Source organism: Erpetoichthys calabaricus, chromosome 9 (assembly GCF_900747795.2).
Source record: "Erpetoichthys calabaricus chromosome 9, fErpCal1.3, whole genome shotgun sequence".
NCBI classification, from domain to species: Eukaryota; Metazoa; Chordata; class Cladistia; order Polypteriformes; family Polypteridae; genus Erpetoichthys; species Erpetoichthys calabaricus.
In genome coordinates this window covers 74,803,772-74,818,771 of record NC_041402.2, presented here as the reverse complement: position 1 = coordinate 74,818,771, position 15,000 = coordinate 74,803,772, and the positions used below count along the sequence as shown (strand labels likewise).

General features: G+C 38.2%; 1 protein-coding gene across 3 annotated transcripts in view; it reads right to left on the bottom strand.

Moving 5' to 3' along the window:
* acsf3 (acyl-CoA synthetase family member 3) overlaps positions 1 to 15,000 on the bottom strand; it is a 194,929-nt gene that overhangs the window by 126,123 nt on the left and 53,806 nt on the right. For all 3 annotated transcript variants that reach the window (XM_028809755.2, XM_051931665.1, XM_051931664.1), the window contains one exon: positions 5,154 to 5,309. In XM_028809755.2, coding sequence (XP_028665588.1) covers positions 5,154 to 5,180 — 27 coding nt within the window. In that variant the 5' untranslated portion in view covers positions 5,181 to 5,309. The remainder of the gene's footprint in view (positions 1 to 5,153; positions 5,310 to 15,000) is intronic.

The window sequence follows — 15,000 nt, the reverse complement described above, 5'->3', positions numbered from 1 at the left end:
ATATATATATACACATATATATATACACACACATATATATATATATATATATATATATATATATATATATATATATATATATATATATATATATATATATACACACACATACATACATATATATTATGATTGTTATAGTTCTCTTTGTATACCACGTTGTCAGTTCAGCACTCCGGTTGTAATATGACCAAGCCGTGCAAGCACACTCTTGAGAATGCAACGTATAGTTGTACAAGAGAAAAGCAATCTTGCCTCAAATCAATGGCAACCTTTTGTAGGTCTATGAACTTAATTTAAACTTTAGGTTTACACGGTGCTTTGTTTCCGACGTGCTGCGTTCAGTCAGTTCACGTGAGCCGCTCTCTTGTGTGATGTTGCGATGTCCACGGCTTTATTTAATGTTAGCTAAGACCTGGCACTTAAAAGTTTCTCGCTACAGCAATTTTAACTCTGTTACAAAGTCATCCAAAGTCTCGTTTATACCTCGTGTCTTCTCATTAAACTTGTATCTTGCGAATATGGTATTGCAAACGGCAGCGGGAGCGTTCCTATAAACTTAATTTAAACTTACGGTTTACACCGTGCTTTGTTTCCGCAGTAGCGAAGTGATCACTCCTGCTGCGTTCAGTCAGTTCACGTGAGCCGCTCTCTTGTGTGATGTTGCGATGTCCACGGCTTTATTTAATGTTAGCTAAGACCCGGCACTTCAAAGTTTCTCGCTACAGCAATTTTAACTCCGTTACAAAGTGATCCAAATCTCGTTTATACCTTGTGTCTTCTCATTAAACTTGTATCTCGCGAATATGGTATTGCAAACGGCAGCGGGAGCGTTTCTATAAACTTAATTTAAACTTACGGTTTACACCATGCTTCGCTTCTTATTGTTTTGCTGCCTTCTCAATTGTGTAATGAATGTTTTCTTCAGCGCTCTTTGGGGCTCTTCCTTGTTTTCTACGTACTGCGTTCACAGTCAGTTCACGTGATTACGTGGGAGGCGTGATGACGCGATACGCAACTTCGCCTCCCACGGCCAGCGAGCTGCAGTCCATTACAGTATATGGACAAAAAAGATGTTCCAGTTATGACCGTTACGCTTTGAATTTCGAAATGAAACCTGCCTAACTTTTGTAAGTAAGCTGTAAGGAATGAGCCTGCCAAATTTCAGCCTTCCACCTACACGGGAAGTTGGAGAATTAGTGATGAGTCAGTCAGTCAGTCAGTCAGTGAGGGCTTTGCCTTTTATTAGTATAGATCAAATGGTCTGGGAATAGTGTTAAAGATGTGGTAATTAACGCAGTATAAAAGTATATTTTGATCTATTTTAGGATTTTGTATTGTGCAAATTCTGTTTTAAAAGTTTTCATTTCAATTATTTTAAGCAAGTTTTGTTTTTTTATTTCATGTCTCATTCTTTGTTTAGGCGACACTTTAGGAGCTGTTAAATGACAACAACTGTCTGACCAGTTAAGTCACTGGATATGGCGGTATAAGTATGGCGGTGGTTTCAACATGTCTCATCCTTCAGTTGGATAAAATTGAATAAAAATAATTCTAGTGTTAATTAGATTTAAAACAAGTAGGCCCTACCCTCAGGCTTTGTTTCGTTTTACAGGACTCCTTTCTTCATTAGACTTTGCTTCTCACAGTGCCCTGTTTTGACCTGCTCTTTGCTATCTTTTAAATGTTTCTAAGCACACAATCATATCCTGGTGTGTTTTCCCCATCTTACAATAATCCTTGAACCTAGAGTCTTATAACAGAAGAAGAATTTGGTATCAAACATGTTATTCTTTACTGTATCTTTATGTCCTTTACCAATTTACTTTAATGGAATCTTATTAAAACTAATAAAAGGAAGGGAGATAAAAAAATAAAAGACAAACACAGCATTTGAACAACTGATAACAGAACCACCGCTACTCAGATGCATGAAAGATTCCATTTAATCCAATATTGACCAAAATGTGCACATTTTAATAAATTACAGGTTATGGATTGCTCATCACCATTATATTCTCTATAAACAGTATGGTAGTGTCTTTTAAATACACTAGCATTCTAATAGTTATCTCATCATACTTAGATTTCAACATAGTTGATAAAAACTAGCTCTCCAAATGCTGCTGAAGTACAATATGTATAAGGTTCAGGCTGATCTCAAATCCCTAGTTAATAAAGGCAAACAAAGTGACAAACAAACCATTGTGTTTGTGTAATTCTCATACTAATGTTCCCACACAATTATGAAAATTGCCTAGGCTGTGTCTATTCAGCATTGCTTCATCTGCAAAAAACTATCATTAGATACTTTACAGCATTTAGATCCTTAAAGTTTAGAATTCTCAAATTACTCCAAATTTTATCTACAAGCTGTGAAATATTTTAAATATTCTTCTGTATGACACCTGCATAAAAACAGTAAGAAACAAAATAATTAACTGTACGACTTAAGGATTATTCCTTCAGCAGTAATACACAGTCAAATACTTCCATCTATTTGCTTGAAGCTGAAACAGTTTTGCAGCCATGTCCTTCACGCCCTTACCTGTCAATCATTGGGTGGGCACATTTTCCAACACCCACCTCATCAGCTCTCCCCTTAGATCCTAAAGCCCTCATTTCTCAATGTCAGTCCATCGATCGGATGGGTTCTAACCTCCAATTGAGCACGTCTCTGTGTTCAGACACAAAGCCACACAGAGCAATCCATCAAAGAAACTCAAACACTTAGTGTGACAAAGGGAAAGAAAGCTCTACAGCATGTCTCAGCAGTCTAACCTATACTGCTGTCTATTGCCTGACCTAAATAGTCTGTCTCAGAGTTTCTGTTGTTGTTGTTTTTTTCTCAAAGAAATTTTGTAGTAATCTCAGCACTGTCAGTCACAGAATGATTTATTGATGTTTGCTGTTAAAGTATTTTAGAAGACTATTACAGCAAACCATTGGCAAACCATTAATAAGGTTAAAGGTCTTTAGGCTATAACAAACACTGTCAAAGATTATTGTGTCAGGGAGTTGAAATTTCCTGATTAAATAAATAAAAACTCATGATTTTACACATTTCACAGTCAAACACCCTAAAATACTTTAAAAAACAACAAAGAATCTCTCACTTTGTATTGTTTCTCAGTCATGTCATGGCATCTCTATGGGACTTAGTTCTTGATTTTGTTTATGCTAGTCCAAAATTTTGATTTTGCTTCTTTTTAGTTTTTCTAATGTAGAATTGATTTTGTGTTTTGGATCATTGTCTTGCTGCATGATCCCACTATAGTTCAGCTGAGGCTCACAGACAAATGACTCGCATTATGAATTTTTGATAAAAGAGAATTAACACTTCTTTCAATTAAGAAAAGCTGTCCAAATCCTGAAACAACAAAGTAGCCACACACTATAATACTATGCCCATGTTGGACTATAGATATTTAATATTACTACTGTGGAATACTATGTTTGCTTGCAGTTGTTTGGATTTGTTACAATCCTTAACTGCTTCATGGATGACTTAACAATGGTAAAGGTTAAAAATCAGTAAGGAATATATTGTGCAGGGCTGGGTGTGTTCAATCAGCTGGCTCTAATTTGATTAGGTTGATTTAGGCTGTACTAAGAAGCACCTCTGGGGGTCTTTTCTGCCCACTGCTATCTGACACTTCAATGCTTCTTCCCACAGCACTTGTTAAGTTTATTTTGAAATGCCATTTTGAAATATATGAATAATATATAGTTATTTATATTTATACTAGACAAAGAGCCCATTTCGACAACGTAAGATGAAACGGGCATGAGTGGAATAGTAAGTAATAAGTATAAGCACCACAAACCTGATATAGGTGTATTGAATGAATGCGTAATTAGGCCTGGAGCTGTAGTCGAAATCGCCTTTCAGGCCTCTAGAGCTTTAATCGAAGTCGTCTTTCTCTTTGAATTTTTGCGGCCGTAAATCCGCCGCCTGCCGCGATGATGGTCGAAGTCGCCTTTCTCTTTGAATTTTTGCAGCCGTAAATCCGCCGCCTGCCGCGATGTTGGTCAAAGTCGCCTTTCTTTTTGAATTTTTGCGGCCGTAAATCCGCCACCTGCCGCGATGTCGGTCTTGTAAGGTTTTTCAGGCAGCTGCGCAGAAGGCGATTGCGCATTCGGCTTCGGACATGCGCAGAAGGCGACTGCGCATTCGGCTTCGGACGGACGTGAGTGAGTGAGTGAGGAGACTGGCAAATTATATATAAGATATCGATTAATTGATTGGCTGTGTTATTTGTCCTGTGAGTCTGTATCCTTGTTTTTATGTTTCTGCTGCTATCTGCATGTGAATGTACCATTGTGATTAATAAAGTTTATCTAATCTAATCTAATTAGTAACAATGATTTTGCAGAAAGTACCTGTTGTTGTTGGTTGCATTCATTTATTTAATAAATTACTCAAGAAAAATGCATTGTGTGTTCATTTATGTGCACTTTTTCTCAGCATTGTATACATTTTTGTTTAGGAATAGGAGCATAATGAAATGTTTTGGTATCAGCTGAAAATAAACCTTTTAACTATCAGACCAGTACCTGAATACCCACCCTGACAGCACCAATATTTGGGTATGAAGAGGCAGTCTTTTGTTGTAGTTAAGATACATATTAAATTTTTCACTTACTGCAACCTACAGTGTATGAGTGAAACATGCTACCAAGTTCAAATTCACATGGGTTCACATTCACATTTTGATTACCCTCTTGGCTGCCTTCTGTATGTCTTGCTGAAAAATTTTGTGTCTGAAGTAACACAGATTTTATCAGTTTTAATTTCAGTAGCGGCATGTCATTCTGATATAATTATTATTGCAAGTTTGATATAAATTTATGTTGTTAAAACAATCAAAAAGTCAGTTGTGAGTAAATCACTATTGTTACTGTATATAATAATAGAATATACAATATATACTATAATATTTCATATATCATTACATTATTATTTATTATTGATACAAGAGTAATCATTTCAACATTTCTTGATGAATCAAAAGGTCTATTTTAAATGAACAACAATAAGTCTATCATCTGTTGCAAGGCTGCAGGGTAATTAAATTTCCCAATGCGAATTCAAATTAATCATATAATTGATAAGAATAGGACAATGGTTAATGGCTAACATCTCTAATACTGACCTTGGCAGGCTGAAATTCTGGCAACATGATGCATGTGGCACCAATCCACAGTGGACAGAGCAATGCATTTACAACTCCATGGACATGATGCAAAGGAAGGGTATGGAGAATCACATCTTCACTGGTCCACCCCCATTCATTTACCAAGCACTCAACCTGCATTAAAAAATGAAAATAACACTGCAAGTTAAATGTGAATTTATAATTAACAAAGTTATCTTTCATATAAAGGTAAAACACTAAACAATGCTCCTCATCTGCCTACTATCTGCTTCATCCAGAAAAGCTGTTTGAAAGGTGGCATTACATCTTTACCCTAATTTATTTCTCCTGATGAACAAATGTTTAAAAGGAACAGCCTCAGCATAATTATCCAGTAAAGATTATTAGAGTGAGAGACACAGGTCTTGCTTGATTATCCAAGTTGTTTTTGTAGCAGTGTGTGAAAGCAAAATGTATTTCTTCATAGAGTTTTAAAGTAATACATAAGAGAAAAAAATATTTGAGAAATTGCAATAAATGTTACATGACTAATTTTAATGACGATTTACATGCATCACCAGGAAGCACAGATTACTGGCTACTTCTTCAGTAAGAAAACAACCAAAAATGGGAATCATTAGTGAGTAGCTAGGCAGAAATCACTTCTAACCAAGAGGAACATACAATCATGATCCTTTTGAGAGAAGGTTCTATAGACAGATAAGGATAGAGTAGGGCTCTTTGGATGACTAATAGTAAGCAAACTCAACACTCCATGGTTAAAACATAACTTCATCAGTCAAACATGGTGGTGAAGGTGGTGTTCTAATGGCGGTGTTCTGCTTTATATCAGGAAAGGACAGTGTCTTTATCTGTCCGTGAGCCAAAGCAGCAATGTAGATAGGTTATTTAGAAAGACAATGAACCAAAATACAAAATCAAGTTAGAATTGCTAAAGAGAAATAAAATTAAAGCTTTGGAATGGCTTAATCAAAGTTCAGACCTAAAACCAACTGAGATGCTGTAGAAGTGTCCAAATAAGCAAGTCATGGTTGAAATTATATGAGTGGAGAAATTCTGCAAGGAAAAGTGAACTAACATTGCTCCACAGTGATGTGAAAGATTTCTGTTGGAAGTATTGTTTGCAGCCATTGTAGGTGAAAGTGGCACAATAAGTTATTAAAATTTAGGGGGCAATTACTTTTTAATACAGTTGGTGTTAAATAACAGTGTTCTTTCAATAAATAATATAAACACAATAATGGGCTTCTTGTTCACTTAGGTGCTTTTTATCTAATGCTAGATTTTTGTGTTTTGTCTTGGAAAAAAATGTTAAATAACACAAGAAATCAGTAAATGCCTAAGTTTTTTTGCACAGCACGGTAACAGATATGATACGAACCTGAATTACCTCTGATAAAAGCCATTACCTGTCTCTCACTGCAATGAGACATAGCCAATATTAATCTCCAGAAATGTATTCCAGTTTTTTAAGAAACCCCAGAAATGAACATAGTTTGTTTTATCTTGTTAGATAGAATGATCACATTTCCCCCAGATTACTCAGGTATTGAAAAGGTGTTTTGAGGTTCTGAAGCAGTAAAGCAGACAAAAAACATTACTTCTAACAGTCTACTTAAAAAGAAGAAAGTGAAGATCTTCTTGCTGAATGTTTCCAGAAAACCTCCACTTTGGATTTATCATTCCAAAATACATTATTCTGGAGGTCAACTATTTCAGTAATGTATTTCTTTTTGTCAAATTAAGCTGTGGAGGATTTGTCTATTTGGAAAGTATGTGTTTCCTCCTAGCTATCTGTTTAAGAAAGAAATTCTTATTCATAATGGTAGAAAACTTTTGCTACATCAGGATAGGCCAGTATGTTGCTGAATGTAATGCTGTGCTTCTTTGAGATATCAGCATGAAAATATGCTATATAAATAAATTATGTCTTTCGTGTTGTTGAAGCATCAAACTGTGACATCTTTAAACAGAATTTGTTAATATGCCACTCAATCTGGGGTAAACAGATATCAACATTGAACATTATCCATTTTAAGATTTTTTTTTTGGGGATGCCAGAAATTTCTTAAGACACACCCAAGATCACAAAGTTTTTTTTTTTGAGGGGTATGGTATGCACTGATACTACCTGTTGGTACTCATACCCTGTATCACCTCTGTCTTGTGGCTTTTCTCCCTGTACCAAATGATTACAGACTTTAAAGGTCAGGCAGCAAAAACTTTAAAGACAGACTTGGTGAAAAATACAGAAAGGTGCAAAACTAAACTGCACATTGGCTGAATGTACCAGTAAGCAACTGGAATCGTCTCATGCAAATGACATAAAGAATATGCAGCAGTGGGGAAAACTTAAGATAATTGTCTTTCTCTGGAGAAAAAATGGCACCAAATGTGTACAACAATCCCTGTTAAATACATGGCTTCAGTCTGCCAGTCAGAATTCTTTTTATGTATGATCCTTGTGTTCATGAAGTTTCTAGTTTTAAAGTTTACATCCACAGCTATCACAACCCAATCTGAAAAAAATATATACATGAATTTACTTTATACTACCCTTTAATATTTGGCCTAAAATTCTAAGTTTCAAATTTCTCCACTCAGTTACAAGTTACTGCAGTTGGCACACTGCCATTTGTTGGAGCACCCTGTTCATCAAGATGCCTAATCGTGTTTGTTGTGTAGCCTCTTATTAGTCACTACTTATGCTAATAACAAAATTAAAAAAAAAAACAAAAAAAAATTAGAAATATATGAGATTATTGTACTTAATCACAGCATGCTGCTGAGTCAGTTTCCTTTGTGAAGGGACTGACAGTGGCAGTCCTCAGTTCATTTTAAATATAACATATGCATGCCCCAATTTGCTGCTGTCATGGATTTTGCACACATCGCTCATTGATGCATCAGAGCCGTAAAAACCTCTTTTAATTCTCTGCTGGATGAATTTTAGTTACAAAAATTCTACAAATAAACTTTAAGTACAAAAAAAGTTAAGTCTGATGTTTGGAAGTTTCTCAGATAAAAAAGCAATAAACACTGCAAAATGAAATTTATGTGGTAGAGAATGTTGAGGGGAGGTGCCAGTTCTATAAATGTTAACACTACCAATTTAAAGATGAGAAAACTCATCACTTCTAGATTAAGCCTATTCATATTTTTGAATAGTTAGCTTCTATTGTCATTTATAAACAGTAATGAGGAGAAAATGCAAACTGATAAAGTAGGATAAAATGTCAGGACACTGTTATTTTGAACAAGTCATTTTGTGTACACAGGGACTCCCAGTTTTGTGAAGGGCTATTTTTCCAAGTGTCACCTATAGTGATCAGTGTACCCAGCTGAATTTGACTGCTTCGAGTTCTGCAGGAATTTTGCCAAACTCAGTGAAAGACATTGAAGTCATTGGGAAAGGGAACTGAGTGCAATTGTAGCCCGCAATACCCGAGGTCAGTCACGTAATATCTCAACATCATGCAACACCAACAACACCAAAACGCCCCTCGAAAGCCTGGTTACACTATGGTTTAAGATTAAGTGGGAGGGTTGCCTGACTCAGAGGTGATCTATATTACGTGACCTATGTCATACCTATTGCAGACTGCAGTTATACCCACCTCAGGGAAGGATAAACTGAACTAGTTTTGAGTGGATTATAGTGGTGCATTGCTCTTTTCATTGTCCCGGGGGACAAGATAAGCCAGAAAATGGGAACTGAGCTGTGAGGCAGCAGTGCTAACCTCTGCACCACCATGACTCTCCAAGATAAAATTATGTCCCATATCAGGCTATGTTGTCACTTACTAGTGCCAATTCAGTTACAGAGTAAACACACTTTCACACAACCAGAAGTCAGAGAAATGCTAGATCAGCTACGGTCAGCAACAAGTCTTGTTTATCATGGTAAGAAAAACCTTTATAAGAGATTGACTGTGTGATCCAATTGGCTTAACTCGTCTAAGATGACAATTAACAGAACTAAATATCAGAATAGTAAATTTTCAGAAGACTGTGGAAGCAGGAGCAGAAAGTGTGAATTTACTGTGGCCTGGGAATGAGATAACAGTGACAGAGTTTAATATCAGAAAATTTACTGCAAAGAAAAGTAACAGAAAGCATTAATGTAACGGGACGTGCCCCCCACAAGCGAAGTGCACATAAGAGTTATGGAAAACCAGAAGGAGAACAATTGAAAGGGACAGGCTAGTTCCATCTAGTTCCTAGAATTAACAAGTAGGGAGCTAAAAATCTGTGCTGATCCAGGGCTCATTATTATTATTATTATTATTATTTTTTTAATGAAAGCCGGTTTGTCCATAGAATTGCAAAGTAATGGCAGATGGGAATATGCCAGTTGGGGATGCCACAACTTATCAGCTGACAGAAGGGTACCATGTTCACCACCCAGTGTGGTCATTGCAACTTCAGAAGTGCCACAACATATGAGCTGTCAGAAGGGGACCGTGTTCATCAGCTAATAGGGCACTGTGTTCCATTGTGGTGACAGCAGGTTCAGGAGCTTTGGATCTGTGAAGAAAGAGACTGATCTGTGATACAGCTGAAATGTTATTGGTTTTTAAGAAGAACTTGCCTATAATATTTGAAAGTTTAGTTAAGCGAAGTATTTGTTTCAGTGGGCAAGAATTGTTTATGGTTAATTACTTTTTGCATTTTAAGTGAAATTTGTAACAATCTGTATCTACAGTTGGCTAAATAGTAGTTTGAAAAATTTACAAGAGTTAGACGTTAATTTTATAAACATTATTAAAATAAAACATTTACTCTTTCCTAAACAACCATAAATTTGATCCACTGTGACTTATAAAATAAACAAGCATTGTTATCATACTTTTTTTTTAATGTAGCTTCATTGTTTTCTTGCTAATAAAATTACTCCCATCGGTACTGGGTATCAGACGACTACATTCAATAGCCTTTTTAGCGTTACGTTTACCCCAGGAAAAACATCCTAAAAACACTACATTTTTTTTGAACAAGGAAAACGGTTATTACGTGTAGTATAAATACGTAAATACAAAAAATATCAACATAAATTCAGTAGAAAGGGTATGTCCAGTGTTCACTGCTGTTTTCAGGTCCTTTAGCACATGTGTGATATGTTCTGAAACAGTCACCACTGCATAGCTCCATGTTGCAATCAGGACAGTAAATGCACACATCTTTGCACATTTTTTTTATACAGGCAGTCCCCGGATTACATACAAGATAGGGACTGTAGGTTTGTACTTAAGTTGAATTTGTATGTAAGTCGGAACAGATACATTATTTTAACAAATGCTATTGTTGACCGACTGTAACCAAGTTCTCTGCCAATGAATGATGGAGTTTCACCTCTTTCTGACCTTATTATTATTTCTACTTTATTTTCAATGGTGATGTTTTTTCTCTCTTTTTTCTTCTTTACTGTATCACCAGCACTTGCATCAGATTTGTGTTTCAGAAACATTGTTGAAGGGTGAAGACAAAAGGTTAAGATGAGCTCTTTTGCACAGCACTGTACAGCTATCAAAGCAGGAAGGCACCAGTCGTCAACACGTCTGATGTATAGGGTGGTCCAGATCTAATTATGCAATTTTCATTACGCTATAACTTATTCAGTTTATTGCATAGAAAATCACCCAAAAAATCCTGGACCATCGAGAAGTGTGCAAATGGACGACATGAAGAATCGTCTTCGCGCCGAACTGGAATTGTCCCTGCATAAATTAAAGTCATCCAGACGATCTGGATCTGCATAATTAGATCTGGACCACCCTGTACTGACAAGAGACAACTTCCTGCTATGTGCATAACAGTACAAGCAGGCTTGCTATTGAGAATGAATGGGGCAGCGAGGGGAAGATCATCACCAGCCCACCTCACAGTCACCTCCACTATAGTATGCTGCCTGCAGCGTACGCAACACCACCGCCCCCATTCAAGGCACACTACAATGCTACCCCCTGCCACCCCTTTCAGCCACAACCGGATCACCGCTTGCAGCATTACCACCTGTGTACCTAGAATGAACGGGGCAGCCGTGTGTGGTGGGCGGGCAGTGAAACCGCTTGCTGTCGGGAGCCACCGGAGGGACACTACACTGCGCGAGCAGCGAAATTGCCTCCCTCCAGCCTCCGCCCAGCCACTGCTTGCAGCGTCCGCAGGCCGAAGATGACGGAGTGGCAGTTACTGAGGCGCATGCGTCGCAGCTGCGGCCCCGTTCGTATGTCGTAGGTCGAATGTCTGTAACCTGGGGACTACCTGTATTACATTTCTTGTTGCTTGCATGTGAGAAGGAAGAATGTCAGTGCCTGATCCATGCAATCGATGAACCCTGTGTGTTATTGCAGTCTACCACAGTGCAAGGCTTAGTGACTTCCATATTTTCCCTGACACAGACATCGGCAGATGCTGTATGTGAACAGTGCTTAGGAGGCTAATGTTTTTCTTGTCCTTGCATTTGATCAAAATTATTTTGCCTTTAATCATGCAGCTACTGTTGCAACACACGGAAGCGTCACAAGATCAAATTCACCAGGCATCAAGGCGTCTCTGTCATTCAGTGATGTATCATGCATCAATTTTACTTTCAATGTCAATGGTTGATAGACAATTCACACTGTCATGATTATCTTTGATTTGAGCAATGGTTCAGTTTCACTTTGTTCTAAAACTGCCTTTACAATTTTTCATTTACCACAGTGTTTTTCTTTGGAGGGTCCACCTCCAAAGAAAAATAATGAGGAGCTACTTTAGTGGCAAAAGAAATATTTATGTTTTTTTTCCAGAGTGATAGTACTTCATCCACTAGGTGGCAGCAGAATGCTGTCCCGTGTGTTGATCAAGCTTAAAAATGTAAACCAGATCATTAAACACCACCCCAAGTCTGACTCGTGGTTAACCGTACTTGCATTGAATTCCAAGCCCAAGTCACAGCATTGGATATTAAAAAGATGGTATAGTGCATTCTGATTTATTAACATGAGGCATTAATTTCTGTTAATCAAGCAGTCATTTGCATGTTTCATTCCCCAAACAGAGTCCAAATATTAGAACTGTGTGATAATCTGACATCATAATGTAGCGGTTACTAAATATTATTTTCCATGTATCGGTTTCTGCCGCCTAGTTCCTCTTGAAAATATAGGTTCTGGCAATTAAATATTTGTAGGATGTTACTTTAAGGGGAGAAGGTGGTCAAGCTGTGCCTGTGGGTCCTTATATAAACATGCTGTTTGTGACGTAAGAGAGGAGACTTTCAACAAAAAAGCAGTTGTGCTTTTTGAGAAAGAGGACAGGAGAATCCTAGAGAGGGAAATAAAAGGCGTGGTCCAACAAGCAAGCAACTCTGACGCGTGGATTGGTGGGTGTGCAGTTTTATTATAGTGGTGGTTGTTCTCTTATAGTCCCAATTAAATTATTTAATTCGTTCAGGGGGAATATGAGCAAAATTACGTTTGAATTTACTGTATCCAATACATGCTCTATTTGTTTCACTGAATTAATTGGTCTGGGTGTTTTTTTCTCTGTTTATAAGGAACACCACCTAAAAAGGGTATCAAATGAGGGCTACAGTTCGATCCATTGCTATGGTTCCATCCATTTCTGCACCTATTAGAAGCAAACTCTTACTAAGGGTAGGAGGTTTATGTATGTGTAGTGGTCCTCGCATAGTAATTAGAGAAACTCAGACAGCCTTGGTGTCACAATCCCTCCTAACCCATTAACAGCTGTGTTTGGTGTTCTTCCAGATGTGTTTAAAGTGGAGAAGGACAAACAAATTGTGATTGCATTCACTACACTTTTGGCACACAGACTTATTTTGCTAAATTGGAAGAATCCTAACTCTCCTCTTTTAAGTCAGTGGGTAACCAATGTTTTATACTATTTGAAATTGGAAAAAATCAAATATTCAGTTAGAGGATCTGTACAGAATTTTTTTAAAACCTGGCAGGATATAATCAATAAAATTTTAGAATAAGCTCATAAAGCACCGAGGAAGCAATTATCTCCGCATTTCTTTTTCTTCTCCATTCATCTCTACTGGCCTATTAAACTCATCAATTTAGGTATGTTTACAAGCCTTAAGTTTTACCCCGTTGGCCATGCTCTCTCTCTCTCAGGGTTGGGGGTCAACTTGTTTTTCAACTTGATCCTATTTTATGTAAAAATTGATCGATTTGTATGAATGATTACAATAAAATTAAAAAAAAAAAAAAGTAATTAGAGGAACTCACTACAATATATTTATCCGTTAACAAAGATGTCAAAGAAATTATCAGTTTTGGGTATTGTGTTGAGACTTTTTCTAGTTTGATACAGCAATATGATGACATATAAATTATAAGACATAAAAGCAAAATAGCTTTCTATGTAATTCTGGGTAAAATGTGGTCTGGGTCTCAATTTTCAGCATAAATGGCAGTGATCACAAAATACCAGTATTCTACATTTGGTTTTATAAATGTCTTGCAGAACAGAATTAAGATAAGAAATAGAATACAGTACAACAATGTTAATTTATGACTGCTGAAGGCCTGTGCGCTGGAGCTGGGGAGTCCTCTACAGCACATCTTCAACCTGAGCCTGGAACAGGGGAGAGTCCCGAGGCTTTGGAAAACATCTTGCATCACCCCCGTCCCAAAGATATCACGTCCTAGTGAGCTGAACGACTTCCGGCCTGTCGCTCTGACGTCACATGTGATGAAGACCATGGAGCAGCTGCTGCTTCACCACCTAAGGCCACAGGTCCGCCACGCCCTCGACCCTCTGCAGTTCACATACCAGGAGATGGGAGCGGAGGATGCCATCATCTACATGCTACACCGATCCCTCTCCCACTTGGACAGAGGCAGTGGTGCTGTAAGAATTATGTTTCTAGACTTCTCTAGCGCCTTCAACACCATCCAACCTATGCTCCTTAGGGACAAGCTGACAGAGATGGGAGTAGATTCATACCTGGTTGCATGAATCATGGACTACCTTACACACAGACCTCAGTATGTGTGTCTTGGGAACTGCAGGTCTGACATTGTGGTCAGCAACACACGAGTGCCGCAGGGGACTGTACTTTCTCCGGTCCTGTTCAGCCTATATACATCGGACTTCCAATACAACTCGGAGTCCTGCCACGTGCAAAAGTTCGCTGACAACACTGCTATCGTGGGCTGCATCAGGAATGGACAGGAAGAGGAGTATAGGAACCTAATCAAAGACTTTGTTAAATGGTGTGACTCAAACCACCTACAACTGAACACCAGCAAAACCAAGGAGCTGGTGGTGGATTTTAGGAGGCCCAGGCCCCTCATGGACCCCATGATCATCAGAGGTGACTGTGTGCAGAGGGTGCAAACCTATAAATACCTGGGAGTGCAGCTGGATGATAAATTGGACTGGACTGCCAATACTGATGCTCTGTGTAAGAAAGGACAGAGCCGACTGTACTTCCTTAGAAGACTGGCGTCCTTCAACATCTGCAATAAGATGCTGCAGATGTTCTATCAGACGGTTGTGGCGAGCGCCCTCTTCTATGCAGTGGTTTGCTGAGGAAGCAGCATAAAGAAGAGGGACGCCTCACGCCTGGACAAACTGGTGAGGAAGGCAGGCTCTATTGTAGGCACGGAGCTAGACAGTTTGACATCCGTGGCAGAGCGACGAGCACTGAGCAGGCTCCTGTCAATAATGGACAATCTACTACATCCACTGAACAGTATCATCTCCAGACAGAGGAGCAGCTTCAGCGACAGACTGCTGTCAATGTCCTGCTCCACTGACAGACTGAGGAGATTGTTCCTCCCCCACACTATGCGACTCTTCAATTTCACCCGGGGGGGTAAACGTTAAA